The sequence below is a fragment of the Eschrichtius robustus genome, chromosome 7, assembly GCF_028021215.1.
Source record: "Eschrichtius robustus isolate mEscRob2 chromosome 7, mEscRob2.pri, whole genome shotgun sequence".
NCBI lineage: Eukaryota > Metazoa > Chordata > Mammalia > Artiodactyla > Eschrichtiidae > Eschrichtius > Eschrichtius robustus.
In genome coordinates this window covers 87129966-87147810 of record NC_090830.1, presented here as the reverse complement: position 1 = coordinate 87147810, position 17845 = coordinate 87129966, and the positions used below count along the sequence as shown (strand labels likewise).

The 17845-nt window shown below is 50.5% G+C and overlaps 1 protein-coding gene across 1 annotated transcript; it reads right to left on the bottom strand.

Annotated features, from left to right (window-relative positions):
* Nucleotides 1-8464: 8464 nt before the first annotated feature.
* On the bottom strand, nt 8465-17506 carry RGR (retinal G protein coupled receptor). Its single transcript, XM_068547885.1, has 7 exons — nt 17428-17506; nt 15554-15710; nt 14330-14451; nt 12532-12685; nt 10998-11115; nt 9061-9174; nt 8465-8596 (listed from the first exon to the last, which is right to left on the bottom strand). Exons 1-7 carry the CDS (start codon nt 17504-17506, stop codon nt 8465-8467), a joined length of 876 nt encoding a protein of 291 aa, XP_068403986.1.
* Nucleotides 17507-17845: the final 339 nt, after the last annotated feature.

The following is a 17845-nucleotide window of genomic DNA, read 5'->3' as shown; positions in this document are numbered from 1 at the left end:
ATTTATTATTTCAACTCCAATGGCCTTAGAGCAACATGTCCTTTCTCATCTCAAAAACACCCCAACTAAAAGGGTATGACTTTCTCAAACCTCAGTGATGTTAAGGTCCATAGAGTGGTGGGGTGGGGGAGTGGAGAACAGGCAATTCCTGTGCTAAAGATGAACGCTCCTTCCTCCAGGACCTAGAGTTAGGACTCCGCTCCTCCCAGCCCATCGCCAAATCTATCCTCCATCAACGGTGCCCCTTGGATGCTTCCACCACTGTTTGTTGTTCTGTACTCTGTTCCCTTTCTGATCAATACTCAACATAATGGATCCTGGCATTGGGCTGTGGTTTCCTTATCAGCATTGCTTTTATGGCATGCAACCGTGGTGCAAGCATAGTGCATGGCAAAACCATGCTACAAGTCACTAGATAATGCCCCTTACACCCAGACTTTCAGCCCCTAGCATGCCCCTTCCCTTTCATTCCCATGGGCTGTCCCTCTCCCACCCTGCTCCAGCCTTAAACATGTGGAAGATGTGAAAATTCTCATGCAAGATGTCCATCAGACATTGATTTTAAAATGACTATGAAAAAATATATTCAGATGTAGAAGAAACTTCCACTGAAGAAAGGATGGACAAATAGAGCTAGGAGGATTTTGTCAATGTAATGTAAAGCCTGTATAGAGGAAAGGAAGGCACTAGGAAGAAACATCAGCGTGTGAAGTGGGACCTTAGTGCTCTGGTGAGACATTGCTTTGGAAAGTGATTGTGAGCCAACTATATTTCAGAGACTTGAGAGCTAGGAAGAGAAGAACTTATATCACCTCCTCAGGGAAGCCTTCTTGGATGCCCCTGTAGCTTTTAACTTTCCTCTGAGCTCCTGTAGCACTTTCAATTTACACACCCTAAAACTGAGCTATATGATTGAGATATATATTGTTCCATCATTCCTGCTGACACCCCATGGTATTTTGAATCAACTTCTATTATAGCACTTGTAACAAATAATAATGTATGACTATTTTCCTGCTAGGCTGTGAACTCCTAGAGTGAAAGGATTATGTCTTATTCACCTCTTATCTTCACCTCCAGAACCAAGTCAGGTGCTTGGTAAATAGCAGGCTGTTATTGAAGGAACGAGTGATTGAACTCCAAAGAAGTAACCACTGAGGACAAGTTATTGTGCTATCTTGCAATGCTATGGCTTTATTTCTTAATCCTAGAGAATCTTAGAAAAACTATTCTTGCATTGGTATCTAGATAATTGTGAGGGTTTCTATCCCAATTGTGTCACTTATTAATAGTGTCCTAAGGCAGTTTTTATAATCATTTAGAGCCTCAGTTTTCACATATATGCAATGTGGAAAATAATACAATATCATAATATTGTGATCCTAGTATGGTTCAGAGGATTAGATGAGATGACACAAAGCACGGTGTCAGGCATTGCTGCTCATAATTACGAGTGTTCATTCTTCCTGCCTTTCCTAGCTCCAGGGAGCCCTTTAATCATTTCCTGTTTAAATTAAGCAAAGGTTTGGCAAATGCACCTGCCAACAGCAACAGATGAATAATAGTGCCTTTAGCTCTCTGTTGCCTGAGCTTCCACAAAGGCCTTCTTTGAAACCCAGGCAGGCAGAACAACCAAGAGGCTCCATCCATGGGGCTCATGCCCTGACAGAGCTGTGAACAGAGGCCACCTGCTGCCTTGTGGGGCTGCCAGGTGTGAAGACAGGGACTCTGAGGCAGCTTTCCTGGGGCACTGGAGGCTTTAAAGCTGGGGGCAGGTAGGAAACCCCAGGACTTACCTAGAAAGGGAAGCAACCCACAGACTCCTAGAAAGCAAAGCAGAGAGGTCATCAGACCTTCCAGGATGATGGTTCTTGGAGAAGAGGACTGGGGACAAGTTGTGCTGGGATCCCTCTAATTTATTTACATCTGGTATGGCTTTTCTCAAACAAACAAACAAAAACAAAAACTTCCATTTTTTTAAACTTTGAAAACAATGGATATAATCCAAACCCCTTATTAGATGAAAATACAGACCAGAAAAATTTAGTGACCCACCCAAGGTCAGACAGGAAGGGAGCAGCAAAGCTGGAACCCCAAGGCAGGTGTTGTTCTGACTGGGAGCCCAGGGCTTCTTTCCACCTTACCTGCTGCCACCCTGTTAAGTCACCTCCCAAAGCACCTGAAAAAACATTCGAGCACGTGCTGTCTTGAGTCATGTATATGTTTTCCAAGAATAGTTTATCTGGCCATAGGTATTTGGATCTGCAGGGTTTGGAGGCTTAATTTAGAATTAAGAGGAAGGGGTTCAAATGCAGGCTCTGGTGTCATCAGTTAACCTGTGTGTATCTCAGTTTTTCATCAAAAAATGGGACTCCAAATCCCCTTCCTGCTTTCCACTTTCGTTTGTTCTAAGGATCACAGAAATAAAAGACTTGAAAAATGTTTTTAATTCTAATTTTTCCCAATCCACATGTTCACTAAGATCCTCCATTTATTCCCCTAGTAGCAGAATACTGATGCTCATGGCTTTATTTATTTTGGAGAATCACAGGCCCTAAACTTCTCATCAGAATCCTAGGGCACTCCTTTCCTCATGCTAATTCCTGGGCTGTCAAGAGAGACTGTGCTAAGGCTGGGAGTTTGTGACTCTGTCCCACACCTAGAGGATGCCATGTGATGTGGCCCCGCCCAGGGCAACTCCCTTTAGCTCCTGCTCATGTTTCCAAATGCTCACTGGACACCACCTCAGAGCTGTCTTTCCTGATCACCCCTCCCAGTCACTTCCCATCTTAGCTCTTATTTATCGCCTTGCACAGCACAGTTCATAATGATCTATTTTATACACTTGTTTATTGTCTTAGACTGTAAACTGCAAGTGACGACCTTGACTGTCTTGTTTAAACGGTGTCCTGATAAAATTAAGCTAAATAAATATTTGTTTCACGAACACCCAAGAGCAGCTGAGCACTATGAAATCCTGTAGGGAGGTGTTCCCAGAGCGCCACCCAGTGGTAGGCTGAGTCATGGCATGGAGGTCAGCCGATCTCCACAGCCTGATGACGCACCTTGAAACTTTGGTTTGAAACATCTGGCAAGTGAGGGAGACTGAACGAACACCCCGGTCAGCTGCTGGGACGGGTAGAGCCAGGCAACGGGGACCAGGGACCATAGTGTGATGCCCTGGCCAAACACACTACAGCTTCGGCCGCATTGGCTTCACTTGGGAGCTTGTTAGAAATGTGGAATCTCAGCCCCACCTGAGACTTATTGAATCAGAATGTGCACTTAACAATGATTCGTGTGCACCTGATGGCTTGAGAAGCCCGGCTCTCTACCTCCTGCATCTGAATGGCCAGCACTGATACCCAAAAATCTGGGCTGGGAGTCAGGAGTCATGTTTCCCCACGTACTGTATGGCCTTAAGGAGTATGTTTAACCTCTTTATGCCTTTGTCTCTCCATCAGTTACAAGATCTGACCTTGTTCTCTCGTAAATGATATCATGGTGATAAAACAAAAAGCCTTAGGCTGAAACTCTACTGCTGGGTCCGTGATCTTTGGGATTTGGGGAATTAGTAAGAGAAAGATGAGAGCAAGCCATAGGACTAGATGGGGGTGAGTAACAAAGAAATAGACTTCTAGGGCTTCCCTGGTGGTGCAGTGGTTAAGAATCCGCCTGCCAATGCAGGGGACACGGGTTCGAGCCCTGGTCTGGGAAGATCCCACATGCTGCGGAGCAACTAAGCCCGTGTGCCACAACTACTGAGCCTGCACTCTAGAGCCGGTGAGCCACAACTACTGACCCCGCACGCCACAACTACTGAAGCCCACACACGTAGAGCCCATGCTCCGCAACAAGAGAAGCCACTGCAGTGAGAAGCCCACGCACACTGCAACAAAGAGTAGCCCCCACTTGCCGCAACTAGAGAAAGACCATGCGTAGCAACGAAGACCCAACGCAGCCAAAAATAAATAAATAAATAAAATTAAAAAAAAAAAAAGAAAGAAATAGACTTCTAGAGAGAAATGTGTATGAATATGTGTGTGTGGATATAGATATATAATATATTCATATAAAACAGCAAAGAATAGCCTCAGAGATGACTCAGAGTAAATCTCAGCTAAATCACTCTTCACAGAATGAGTGTCCATAACCCCGACCCCTAATCAATGGTTCTTAATCCTGGCTGCACAATGGAATCATCTGGGAGCTTTTAAAAGCCTCAAGCCCAGCCAGCCCTTCAGACCAATTACATCAGAGTTTCTGTGGGAGGGACCCAGACTTTACAGTCTGTAAAGCTCCGCTGTGCTTTTCAAGCTTTAAGATGCACACAAATGACCTGGGGGTCATTTAAAAAGCATATTTGGATTCGGGAGGTCTGGGGTTGGGGCCTGGGAATCTACATATCTAACAAGCACTCAGATGCTTCTGGTCCAGGGACCACTTTGAATGGCCAGGCCCCAATATGATTCAAAGGTGCAGACAAGTTTGAGAATATGTTTTTGAGGATGTTGTGGGGAATTAAACGAGGTTGTAGATGTGACACATGTTGCATATAATTGTCACTCAGTCATCATAATTTTCCTGTACGCCCCTTTCTTGAGTGAGTAATAGTAAAAATCAGGGGATAGCAAGGAATAGTCGATAAGGTGGGACTCTAATATTTATTGAACACCCACTACGCACTATGTGCTTTAAAATATGCCACCCTAATGAGGCCATTTTGGTGGGAGCAGAACAAAATCAGAGATAAGAAACTTGCTCAAACTTGGTCACACATTAAACAAAAGGCCAATCCTGGATTCATGCCAGGTCTTTCCAATACCCACACCTAAGTGCTTTCCAAGCTGCCACGCTGCCTCACACCTAGACGGCAAAGGACTTGCATGTGTTTTGACAGCTGCGAAAGGAAGGGCAGCTGGGCAGAGCAGGCCATTGTAGCAGCAGCTGCAGGGATGTGTGGAGTCAGGGCCAGGGAGCAGCTTAAGAGGGGAGCAGCGAGTTACCTCAACCAAGAGGACAGGAAGATTTAGGGATTGTGATTTTGGCCTTCACCCAGGGCTTTTCCAGGACTCGTTACCTTAGAAACGTTACCATCACCAAAAGCCATTTACTGCACTTCTGCTGAGGCTCGGGCTGCCTCTCTGGGTACCGTCGTTGCAATGCCCTTATGTCCCACATCCCATAGTTTACTGTGTGTTCCCACATGTAATATCAGCATAAAGTGCTCTCACCTCCACTTTCCAGGTGAATAATCCAAGTCAGAAAAATTCAGGGACTGCCCCAACTTCTCATGATTAGACAGAGGCAAAAGCCAGACCAGACCTCCTAACCAAATCCTATGCATGGAAAGACTTTGGAGGTTTACATCTGGCTGAACTTTCAATGACTGTTCTGTAGGCAGAGAAAAGGGGAGCTGTATAGGGCCCTCTGGGAGTCCTCTGGACAGTGGGTATACAATTCTGTGCCCTTCAAGGAGAGATGTGGAATCACACACATCATTATTTGGAATGGAAAACAACTAGACATCAGGCTTCTGTAGCAAGAACAGAAAAGAAAGCTTGTCCGGGATCCTGCAGGAATCTATAATTCACCCCAGTAGCCTTGTGAGGAACCTCCAGGCTCTTCAAAAGACACCTCTGGGACTGGAGACCCAGGTTGAATTAATTTATCATTGAGTTAGCACTGCCACGCTGTGGTAGAAACTAGGCACTGCGTCATCCTTATCTTCCAGGTAAGGACTTCTGCCTAGCACGCTGTTGCTTTTCCCCCCTTTCTTCTCTCTTCATTTAGCTTATATGACAGGACAAATAGTAATGATATTACTGAGATGGGAAAAATAATCCAGGAGACAGTTTTGTTGGAGGGAGAATGAGCTTGTATTTGAACAAATTGAATTAGGAGTGTCTCTAACAGGGAAAACAGCAGAAATCCTTTCAATTTCATGGCAAGGGGAAAGATATAAATAAATTAGGTCTATTACCTTGCTATTGAATGTAGAAAATTTGTAAAATCCTTTTACTTTTAATAGAAAATATAGACGTAGTTTAGGTCATAATTAATTTATGTTTCCTTTTTTTCTAATCAATGAGGTACACAGTCCCTCCTCTTCCCAGGAAAATTGTCCCAGTGGGGATCTTGGGGAGGAGACCGGGGATTGTACATTCCTTTACCTCAGAGACAACTTGCTACTTTATTTGTAACCTTAATTCAAGTCCAATTGTCAATAGGCAGAGTCATCTTTCCCAGCAAGAAGATGGGGGGTGGGAGGGATGGGGGATATTATTCTACTGTACTTATACTTCTTTTAATAAGAGCTTAAATAAACTCTGAAATCAATGGATCTTAGAATGTAGGCACTCTTAGGAAACAAATTTTGTGCCTTTTAAATTGGGCTTTATACAATCCCGCGGTTCTTCAGAAGTGGCACCTTGATGAGGCTCCCTAAACCCATTCCCTGAGTGAGATGCAGGGGTATGGGTGGGTGGACTTGCGGCTTCTGAACAAACAGCTTCAGGTGGGGCTCTGGTCGCTCCCCACCGGGTGCTGTCAGCCCCTCCCATCTCCTGCCGACCCAGCCCAGGGTGGAGATGCCCCCAGCCCACCTTCCCCTCTCCAGACAGACTTGGGGATACAGGGCTCGAGCTAACGCTGTCCTTGGCCTCATCTGGCCAACCTGCCTTCCTCCCTTCCTCTCTGAGCACCAGCGGGGGCTTGATCTGTCTGGGAACATGGGCCACTCTTGCTGGGTGTCTTCAGCCTCGTCTAACCTTCCAGCCCTTCTCTCTTGGAGTCTGGGGCTCGTCTCTCCTCTTCTCAATGTGTTTCCTCATCCCTCCTTAAGAATTTAGTGTTTCTAATGGGGACGTAAAGGGCTGGTCCCCAGTAAAGACCATTGAAAGGTCCACAGGCTGTGGAGGCAGAGTCAGCGTCTCTGGGCCGCAGACTCCATCGCTTTCCTGGTGACCCACTCCGTCTGTTTGTGAGCCCGGCTCAGGTCCCAGGTTTCCCCACCTCATCCCCACTCCAGGGCCGAAGACAAGGACCCTGAGTGGACGCTGGAGTGAGGCCGAGTGGCATCTCGGCCTCCACAGTGCCTGGCACAGGGCACGGTCTAGGAAACAGTGCTGTGTGAAGGCTGCGTTCCCCTCCCCACCCCACAAGGTTTTGCAAAATGACTGAAACGGCCTCTGCTTTGGGCAGACTTCTTGGGAGTTAGATGTTTCTGTGGCCTGATTTTCTGCATCTGCAAAACCAAGAGGCAGGTCCTGGTCTGCAGGGACCCCAGATGCTGTTCTCCTGGCCACCCCACGCCCACCCCCGTCTTGACCCCTCCTCCCCTCAGCTCCACGGGATTGGCTTTCAGACTTCCTGCCTCCGCGGTGCCTGGGGCAGCTGTCCCTCCATCATCAGACCTTCTGAAGAGCCCTCAGTCACCCTCCACCCATCTCCATTTCCCTCTAGGGCCACGGGTCCCACCCAGGCCTGTGCGCCTGCTGTGCCTTGTCCCTGAAGCGCTGGCTCTGTGGGAGGAGCAGAGGGACATCCAGGGATGGGGACCCCAGCATTAGTGTCTCAAACTCAGATGCCCGCGGGCTCCGCAGGGAACACACGAGCTGTAGCAGATGGGAGACCATGTGCCCTGGGCAAAGGGCAGAGCCACCCCTAGCCCCAAACTGTCACCACGGAGCCTCGTCTGGGGCTGGTGGGGCCTCATCTTCAGATGTCTGGAGTTCTGAATAAAGTGTCCTGATTTTTTAAACGTCGGCAACTAAGCAACGTACAGCTAGCTGTCTTGACTGGCGGGTGCTGGCGGCTACTCTCAGTGAGCAATTCGCATGTGCCTGGTAACATTCTGGGCCTTTCTGCACAGTCAAGTCACCATTACTGTCGTCACACCTCACAAGTTGGGAAACAAATGCCCAGAAAGAGTAAGTCACCTGCAAAGATCACGATTTAATAAGTGGTATTTGAACGCTGGCAGCCTGGGTTGAGCTCCCACAAACAAACCTGGGGCTTTCACCCCTTTCTATGCAAGTTTCTGAGTCCTAACAGCTGTTCTAATGAGCAGCAGCTTCTATGTGTGTGGCGAGTACACACTATCATGTTCAAGTCTCACGACAGACCTGAGGTCCATATGAACATCCTTATGTTAGGGGTCAGGAAGCTGAGTTCAGAGAGCATGACTTTCCCAAGATCTCTCAGCCTCCGTGGGGACCGCTATGACCAACACCCAGGTCTGTCTGGCTCCAAAGTCCCGGCTCCTTCCATACAGCCTGGTTTCTCTCTGAATCCCCTGTGTCCAGCCTCGGGCCAGGCTCAACAGGGCCATCGGGGATGGTGGGTGAGTGTCTGGAGCTTGGCTCCTGAGGCTGCTGGACAGGACTCCCGGGCAGCCTCCTGCGAGCGGCTCAGTCCAGGGTGGCCAGGGTGGGCCTGGGTCTGAGCAGCGCCCTGGAGAGGCTCAGTGCTCTCGGTCCCGCTCTCTTTTCTGCGGCGAGAGGCACTGCCAGATTCCCCTGTGCACCATCTCACTGCCCAGAGCATAGTTGATGGCGTTGACCGTGGGCACAGCCTTGGCAATGAGAGCGGGCACCTGTTGTGACAGAAAAGTCCAGGAGAGAAGTTTCAGAGCCTCTGTTCCTCTCTCTGGTCCAAGCTGGTGACTGCAGTCCCCCATGCTCACCCCGACATCCCCCCAGCCGCCAAGCATCTGTCCTTAGCGTGATTCTGCAACCTCTAAGCCTTCTCTGACTATGACATACGTTGGTGGATGATGCATGGAATCACAGTCCTCTGGGCACCAATCTCAGCCCCTGGTCCCAGAGTGTACGTGTCACCATCTGGCTGGCTGTCCCTGTCATCTCACATGAGGCCTAGGCCATGTCAAGCAGCGGCCCTGCGTGACCAGGGGACAAGCTAATACCCAGTGAGTTATGAGTGTTCAAAGGAAAAGAGAAAGAGAGAGCTTATCTTGGAGGCCATAAAGCCAGAAAGAGAGATGGGGTGAAACAGAGGCACAAAGATGGGGAGAGCTTTGGGCGCTGGTGGTGTCTGTACCATTTGCAGCTTGGGGGAGATGGAGGTCACATCCGCAACGGCTGCGTATAGATATAGGAGAGCGTAGGGGCCCCAGCCAAGCAGCAGCGTCCTGGCTGGCAGAACGGTGTTCACCTGGGGAGACATGGGTAAAGGAGGGAGGCATCGACTTGCTCCAGGTGGTCGGCAGCCCCGTGAGGTCCAGGAACCAGGTCGGCACTCGGCAGGGCTGTGGGAAGATGCTGAGCCTGTGGAGGAACCTGGGACCAGATGAATCTCTCTTCGCTTTAAGATGCCTGACCCTAGGCCTCCCGTTCAAGCTTACTTGACCTCAGCTGCCTTGTCTGTAAAGTGGCCTGATAATGCCTGACTTGCCTGGAGGCCGGGACGGGGGGCGGATAATGAGCTTCCTTCCTGGTCTGTGCTCTGAGAAACCAGGGGCTCTGTGAGTGTGAATGTGTGCGTAAGGTTCCCCAGGCTGAGCTGCCCTCACAACTCAGCCCCAGAACCAGCTGGCCATCAGTAGCTGCAGCCAACTTGCAGGTCCACCAGTCCTGGGTTCAAAGGGGCCGCTTTCCACCGTGTGAGATAGAATCGAGCAGCAGGCGATGTGGTACCACCTGTGGCCACAGGAGGGCGCACGACTTGCGCTCTAATTTCAGGACGGAACTTGATAAATTCCAGCTCCCCACATACACTCAGAGGTTAAAATTCTGACGCTAAAAATCAGTGCCTATTTTCTTATTGACCATGTCGCCTTTTAACAAAGAAGGTGACTTAAGCTCGCAGCCGTGGTCCCTGGGACAACGCGTGGCGACCTCTGCTGATGTTACTGAAACGGATGGTTTAAAGTCAACCTGGAAAAATCCGTGTGACAGCCTTGTCTCCTGGCCGATTGAACCTCCAATAAAATGGGGCGACTTTGAGCACCCAGGCAGGGCTAGGGGAGGGCAGAGCGCGGAGGACAACCGTGGAGGCGGTGATGAGCAGGAAACCACCAGCACAGCCCTCGCCCTACTTCTGTGACCAGGGGAACCTGGGTCCACAGCTAAAATCGATTTGTACAGTGTTTTTCCAATTCACAGAAAAAAAAAAAAAAAAATGTGGCAGATGAAGTTTCTCAACAAAGAGAGTGTTTCTTTTATGCACTACGATTGCCCACTTGAGTGGTGGAGTCCCAGACCTGGGTTTGATCCAACTCTGCTATTACTAATTGCATGGCTTTTGAGTTGTTTAGCTAATAACCCCTTTCAGCCTCAAATTTCTAATCTGTGACATAGGGACAGTAAATCCTTCCTTCCTCGGGGAGTGGGTGCAAAAATGAAATGACATAAGGCACATAAAGTAACATTAGTACCTGGGTTTTTTGGTTTGTTTTGTTTTTGGTTTTGAATTTTTGGTACTTCTTATGACTCATCTGCTAGAGACTGGTCAGTTGATAAAGTTAAAAGAAAATCGTGGCAAGAGAATATTAACACAGAAATTGAGAAATGACCAGGAGGGCTTATTTTGAAGCATTGTTTTTCTTGGACAAATGTGTTTTCAGGTGTGGTTTTATGTTGTGGGTAACAGCCTGTGCCTGTGATTAAATGAAACATCTTGAAGCAATTTAAAAGTAGCATTTAAAATGCATGTAATTTTGTGCCAACCCTCACATTCTTGGGAAGAAGCAAGCGTAACAGCAAGGATGGTGTCCGGTAGGGCACCCTGGCTCTCAGAGTTCTGGGGTCTGGGTAAGTCTGAGCAGTTCTGGCCCTTCCTCCCAGGTCTTGGTGATCCCCAGCAATGGGGAAGGTGCGTTTCTGCCCTAACACCCCATGCTCAATGTACGAAAGCTGGATTTCTTTCCTGATCGTTGAAAACACAGAGAACCCCTGATGGCTGTCACATCATTCATGTTCCCTGGTGTCCCTGAGAGGGACAGAGAGATTTCTCCTGCTCTAGGTGTTGATCCTTACCGGAGGACGGCCAGTCTTCCCAAGTTTCTGCTCCATGAGGCGATAGGATATGACTGTGATGAAGAGGGGCAGGAGGAAGTTGAAGAAGGCCATGGTGAAGAGGAAGCTGGTGAAGTTTCTGCAGACAGAGGGGATGGAGGAGTCAGGATTGCCTCTCAGAGACGATCAGCTACCCTAGAAAGCCCACCAGACTTTGCTCTAGACAGTCAGGTGCAGGGAACTGCTCCCATCAGATGTGTATTCAGAGTGTGGGTGCTCCCAGGTCCCAGCTGAACTCCCCTTGGGACCAGAGAGCTACTAGGTCCTCCTGGAACCTGCCTTTAGGAGCCAGGGAGCTGGAATGAGGGATAGTCGTCCTTTAACTTGCTGTTGGGCGGTTCAAGTGCTCAGCCCTGCTCTCTGTATGTGCCCCAAGCATAGGGAACGGGACACTTTAGTTTGGGAAACGTGTTTACCAGATGGAGATGTCAGTGGACCAGGAGGAAGGATCATCCAAGGAGTGTTCCTGGCACAGGGATTTGGAAGGACCCTGTGGCTGAGACTGGACATTGTATCACTGAAGAAATCATTGAAGGGACCAGAGAAGAGCCTGGGGTCCCAGGTAGTGGTCATGGGGAGGCAAGAGGGCTGTCCAGAAGCAGGTGGGAGTCACAGGGAGGTAGGCTGCCATTCCATGAAGGGGAGACCATGTCACGTGGGTGCTGTCCACTAAGGAGGGGTGGGAAGAGGGCTGCCAGAAGGACTGGACACCAGCTGGGGAAATACCTGCGGGGAATGCCCTGAAGGGCATTAGACAAGACCCAGGGTTCTCCAGTGGGTCTGACCAGGGAAGCGGGTCATCAATGCAGGTGCTTTATGAGTAAACATGAATAAACATGTAAAGCAGATGAATGCAATGTGGCTCTAGTGGAAGCAAGAGGGGGGCTGAAGCCCATGTGGTCCCTCCCCAAGGCAGCCCCTAGGGGGAGCTCAGAACTCCCCAGAGCCAGGTCGACCTGGCAGTATACTAGACGTGTGCTCCACAATGGTAGGCTCCATCATGCATTTATTCTTGTCTCTCCAGGGCTTGGCCCAGGGCTTGGCTCACAGCAGATGCTCAGGGAATTCAGAGAACTGAACTCTATGCCAAGGAGGTCCCTTCCAATGCAAAGACCTTAACATTCTTTGATGCTATCGAACCAAGGATATGACTCCCTGTAGAAGTTGGTAAGTCAGAGCTGGGACATCTGACTGTCCTGAAGGTGGCAAAGGGGTCATGGGGCTCAGTGAATGTTATAACCAACACAGGCCAATAGCTCCCCAGATAGGACCCCTTCTGGGGCCCAACTCTGCACCCCAATTTGCATAACATTCCCATCACTTGGCCAGTCTTTGGAATGGGCTTTCCTTAGTGGGTATCATGACTAGGGAGTTGAGATTGTCTGGCAAATGCTGACATGTCCCCATTTGGATTTTCAGCTGACACTGCTGTCCTACAGACTCAAAGCCAAGACTCCCATGGAAAGGAGCCTCGAAGCCGCTCCCCTCACCTCACCTGTCCCCCCTGGAATAGTCCAGGGTGCAGCATGTCCCCAGCGGCTCATAGTCATAGTGTCCCCAGCCCAGGAGGGGCAGTGCTGCCCAGAAGGCAGAAGACAGCCACACAAAGAAAACCAAGGAGACGGCCGTGTTCCAATCCAGTCGGCTGCCTGCGTGCGACACAGGAGGAGGATGGCTGAGAGGTGGAGATAGCTTGGCAGAGTGAAAAATAATGGACTCCATGGTCATGCAGAATGTCCCTAACTGCTGGCTCTGATGCTTAATAGCGTAGTGCCTCAGGCAATTAAGAGTTTCTCTGAGCCTCAGTTTTCTCCTCCACAAAATGGGAATGATACTCCCTGCTTCAGACGGTTGTTATGAAGAATAAAACAGATAATTTTTATGATAACACCCCCCCCTTCCCTCTTCCCTGTTTTCATGCTGCTCCCCTGTGCCCTCCAGCATGGGAAGGGCTTTGATCCAGAGACCCGTGGGACAGGGATTAACTGCTCTATATTAAGGCCGAGAGCCTGTTGCCATGAGAAGGTGTGCATTCATGTGTGCACATGCGAGAGTGCGTGTGTGTGTGTGTGTGTGCACGCATGCGTGATGGTCTGAGGGAGCTTTGGGGACAGGGCTGGGGTAGAAGTGGTGAGAGAGGAGCTCCAAGGTCAGATGGGGTGGGAGGGGCTCAGATAGGAGTTAGGATAAGAACAAAGCCTTTTTTTTTTTTTGCCCTGGACAGAGGCATGTGACTTTGTGGAGGGCAAGGGGCCATGTGTGTCTGTGGCCAGGGCAGATCTGTGATTCCAAAGGGGAAATGCTCAGGTCTTGAGGTCATGCTAGCTATGGACCCCAGAGTAGCCTCTGTGCCAGGCAAATCCACAGCTCCAGGACTCAGAGCCCAGGAGACAAAGGGAGAGACTCCCTCTGGAGGCATCCAGGCCATGCCCAATCCCAGCTCTGCCCCTATAGCTGTGTGACTCGGGGCAAGCTACTCAACTTCTCTGAGCCTCTGCTTCCCAGTCTGCAAGCTGGGGGTTTGCTGTGAGTGGTAACTGAGCCACGGCCCCCCAGATACATGTTTATGTATCTCTGTGGTCAGTGTTATTCTAAATGGTCTATGGGTGAACATGTTTTTTACTTTAATGTGTATTAAAATTATAAGGACATTAAAGTTGTGGTTTCACAGATTTTTTTAGAATGAGACTAAAGCAGGTGTTTAAACTTTTAAAAATGGGTCACTTTTAAGAAAAAAAGAATAACAGAGCAGGTGGTACACTGATATGGATAATTATGAAGATGGAATTTGACAATACAGCTTGGAAAGTCTAGAGCTAGACTCATTTTCATGAAGCCTTCGCATGACAGAGGCTCCATGGACGTGTGGGGTGCGAAGGCACATGCCCAGTTTTACACACACACACACACACACACAAACACACACCACCTCTCTGCCTCCCAACTGTACCTGTCTTCAAGGGCATTTTCTGTATCCAGGATCTCATTTGATTTTCAAAATAAAACTGTGAGGTAGGTTATAAAAATCATCCTGCAGAGGAGGAGACTAAGCTCAGAGAGGACCTCTGACTTGCCTGAGGCTGTAGCGAGGGCACAGGCAGCCTTCCCAGCATGTGCCTCAACACCTCTCCTGCACTCTCCCCCCCACCTCCTTTCCTGAGTGCCCACACCCCACACTCATGGGCACCTACACACACCCACACTTCCCTGAACTGGGAAACACTGAGCAGACCTTCTCCCTGATCACCCTCAGTAGGTGGATGTCCCTCCACTGTGGGAACGCGAAGACGTACGGGTGCAGTAGTGGTGATAGCGCCCCCAGGCGATGGCTGCGCTGCTGCAGATGCTGGCCAACGCTGTTGCAAAGCCCTGGAAGCCGTGAGCCTGGCAGCCTTCTGAGCCATAGGGCCAGCGCCTGTGGGAGACACGGGGCACCAGTGACCCCTCCCCCCGTCCCTGTCTTCCTCCCTCACCTGCTCAGCAGCAGCTTGGAAGGCACTTTCAGCTCCTTAGAAAAGGGCTTTAGGATCTGTTTTTCCTATGAGGAAACTGGGGCCTTAGAGATCGAGCCGCTGGGTGAAGGGGTGGAGCCTGATGCCGACTCTTCAGGCTCAGGGTCCTTCACCGCACCTCTGTTGGACCGAAGGGTCTCCCTGGTGATCAGATGCCTGCATCACAGGAAATGGAACAACCTGTTTGGGAGGAGAGCTTGTGCCTGAGGCTCAGAGGGGAAAAGGTACTGAGCCAATGTCACACAGCAGATGAAGACAAAGCCAGAGGGTAGATCCCAGGCCTCCCAACTCCCAGCCTCATGGGCCAAGCAAGGTGGAAGCTTCAGTTGTCCCTCCCCAGCCCTGGGAAAGGGTAGGAGGAGAACAAGGCAAGGAATCCTCACTGATTCAGACCCTACAGACTGGTCAGCCCTGAGTGTTCATAGGAGGGCCGGGGGGGTGGGCAGGGGGGGCGGGGGGGCGGGGCTCTAGCTTTCACAGGAATGTTCCATCTGCTTAAGAAAACAATCCGGTAAACACCTTCTGAGGCCACTTTGGAAGACCCTGGTTTGCACATAAGGTCTTAGACACTTGTCAAAATCCTGTTTGCTTTCACAAACACTTATTTAAGGCTTCCTAGGTGCCAAGCATTGTTTTATGTTATTTACAAATAATAAGTCAATACTTCCAACAACCATATGAGTTAGGTAATAATATGCAATTTACAGAAGAAGCCGAGAGATAGAAATAACTAAGTCAGGAATCCAACCTAGGCAGCCTGGTTGCAGAGCCCATGCTCTTAATCCCTGCAGTCAGCCAGCTCTGATGGTCAGGTCTGAGCAATTCCTGTGTTCCAGAAATCGGCTGGGGTTCTACAGGGATAGTCTGGAATTCGGATTTAACCTAGATCAGTCTGCCCACCCTCTCCTCTATAGTCTTCTACAGGTAGGCAGAATGTCTCTGGCTTGCTGCCCAGTGCCCAGAGGTCAGGCCCCAGAGCCCAGGGACTGGGGAGGGGGCAGGTACCGGAGGAGGCTGGACGTGGCTGCAATGAGGGCATTCAGGCTAATCCCACTGTCCGACAGCGCCAGGCTCAGCACCAGCAGGTGGCTGGGAGTCCGCAGCTCTGGGTTCTTGCAGAAACAGAGGATGGTCAGGCTATTGAGGCCGAGGCCGGAGAGAGCTGAAAGGAAGGGGAGAGCTGGCACCGGGGCTGGAGAGGCCCTCCTGGGCTCAGAATGAGGGGCCGTGGGGTGGATGGGGCCTCAGCAGCACCCCCCCGAAACACTCAGCATCCATCTCAGTGCAGCTCACCAAGCTCCTACACAGTGGGCTGGCCCTCAGGTACCGAAAGCCATGAGATGTACTCCCTGCCCTCTACCAACGCACAGTCTGATGGGAAGACGGACAAGGAAGAAATCCGATAAAGTGCAGCACGGTTTGTGCCAGAACAATCACAGCCATGGACAGCCACTGAGCACTTATCACGTGCCCGGCAGGGTGTTGAGCACTTTATGTGGATCCTCCCATTGAGTCTTCACCTGGACACCGTCCTCCCCACTTACAGCAGAGAGGCCGAGGCTCAGAGATGCTGGCCAGCTTGCCCTAAGTGTGCAGCTAGTAAGTGGCGGAGCTGGGACTGGAAATCGGGTTTTTCAAATTCCAAAATGCCTTCTCCAAGGGCTCTGGAACAACGTCAGGGAGAGCGTTGGATAAGGGGTGGCAACGTAGAACTGGGAGCTTCCCAGGACACCAGGCAGTGAGCTGAGCTTGAAGGGAGTGGTCTCCAGTGGTAGACAGACCTGACCTTGAATTTCGGCTTTATCACTCATTTGCTGCCCCTTATGCTCCCTGAACCTGGGCTTCTCCCATCTAAAGAGGAATGGGAAAGCATCCTGCATTCAAACTGTGAGCGTTCACTAGGAGGACAGGGTGTGGAAGAGCATTCTAAAAAGAGGGAACAGCACGTGCAAAAACATAAAATTGTAAACTTTCAAGGCGTGTTTGAGGACCTAGAGGGATGCTAGATTGTAGGGTTCCCAGTGGAGAGGAAAAGGGGCTTCGGCCACCAGACGATGACATCCAGGGTCTCTGGGACCAGCCTAGTGGCTGTGGCTCCCTCTCCACTGTCAGTTCTTGTTGGGTGAGAAAATGTGTTGATTATTTCTCTGGATCTGCTTTGAACAAGGGCTGCATCCCCCACCAACCTAGTCTTGGGCTGGCCCAACTCCAGGGTCTACCGGCCCAACTCTGGCCTCAATGAGCATCTTAGGGACTCTGGATTGAAGCTGGTACCTCATGGACCCAGGTCACCCCTAGAGCAGAAGAGCTTAGGGCCAAGGGAATGGAGATGGTGCAAGTAATGTGGGGCTGGAGAGGAAGGGAATGAATGAACTGAAAACCCTCGGTGTCTATCTAGGCTAGCACTTTATGCCCTGATCCCATCTAACCTTTACCACCACCCACTTGGCACGTCAGGGCACCGAGGGTCAGAGACCTCAAGTGTCTTGGTTTCAGTGACACAGACCGCAAGTGGCAGAGCTGTCTGCCTCCAGAGCCTACCAGGGGCCTGATCTTATATGAGATTCTTAGCAGGACTTCCAGGGAGTGGATTCAACTTTCTCTTGGCTGCAGAGACATGAGAAGCCCTGGTTCTTGGTCATGCCCTGGGCCGACGTCCCCTTCTCAAAGTTCCTCCCTCCCTGACCCTTGACCAGCTTCTCTCTCTTGGCTTCCCAGCCTGCGTGCTGCATCCCGCAGGTGCAGCCATCAGAAGACCACAGGGGTCCGGGCACAGAGGAGTAGGGTTTGGGGACCTCTCCTTGCCAGCTTTGCAGCTGCGGCCTGGGTTCTGGGACCCCGCTGAGTTCCTGCTCCACCCCGGCTCCTGCCTGGCTCACCTTCCACCAGCAGCACCGTTCCCACTGCCAGGACCTCCAGCTCCCCGAAGCCAGTGGGCAGGGTCCCGGACTCTGCCATTCTCTCTGCCTTTCTCCCAGCTGACCCAGCTCTTTTCTGGCTCCCCCAACCCAGGCCCCTCTGTTATAAAGGGCCATTCCACGTGCTGGCACATGCAGGTTATTATGCTAGACATTGAGCTCCTTTTTGCTGCCTTCCCTGGCCCCTCCAAATCGTCCTCTTGGCCCGGGCAGAAGGGACCCATTCACCAGCTAGACAGTGCCGCCTTTGTGAAGCCAGCACGGAGTCCTGCCTCATTCATTTCAGCTCCATCGGATTAAGGACCTGGAATCCAAATGGTGTATGGCTGAAAGCTAAATTAGAAGAGAGTTGCATAACGAAGGGAGGGACGGGGAGCAG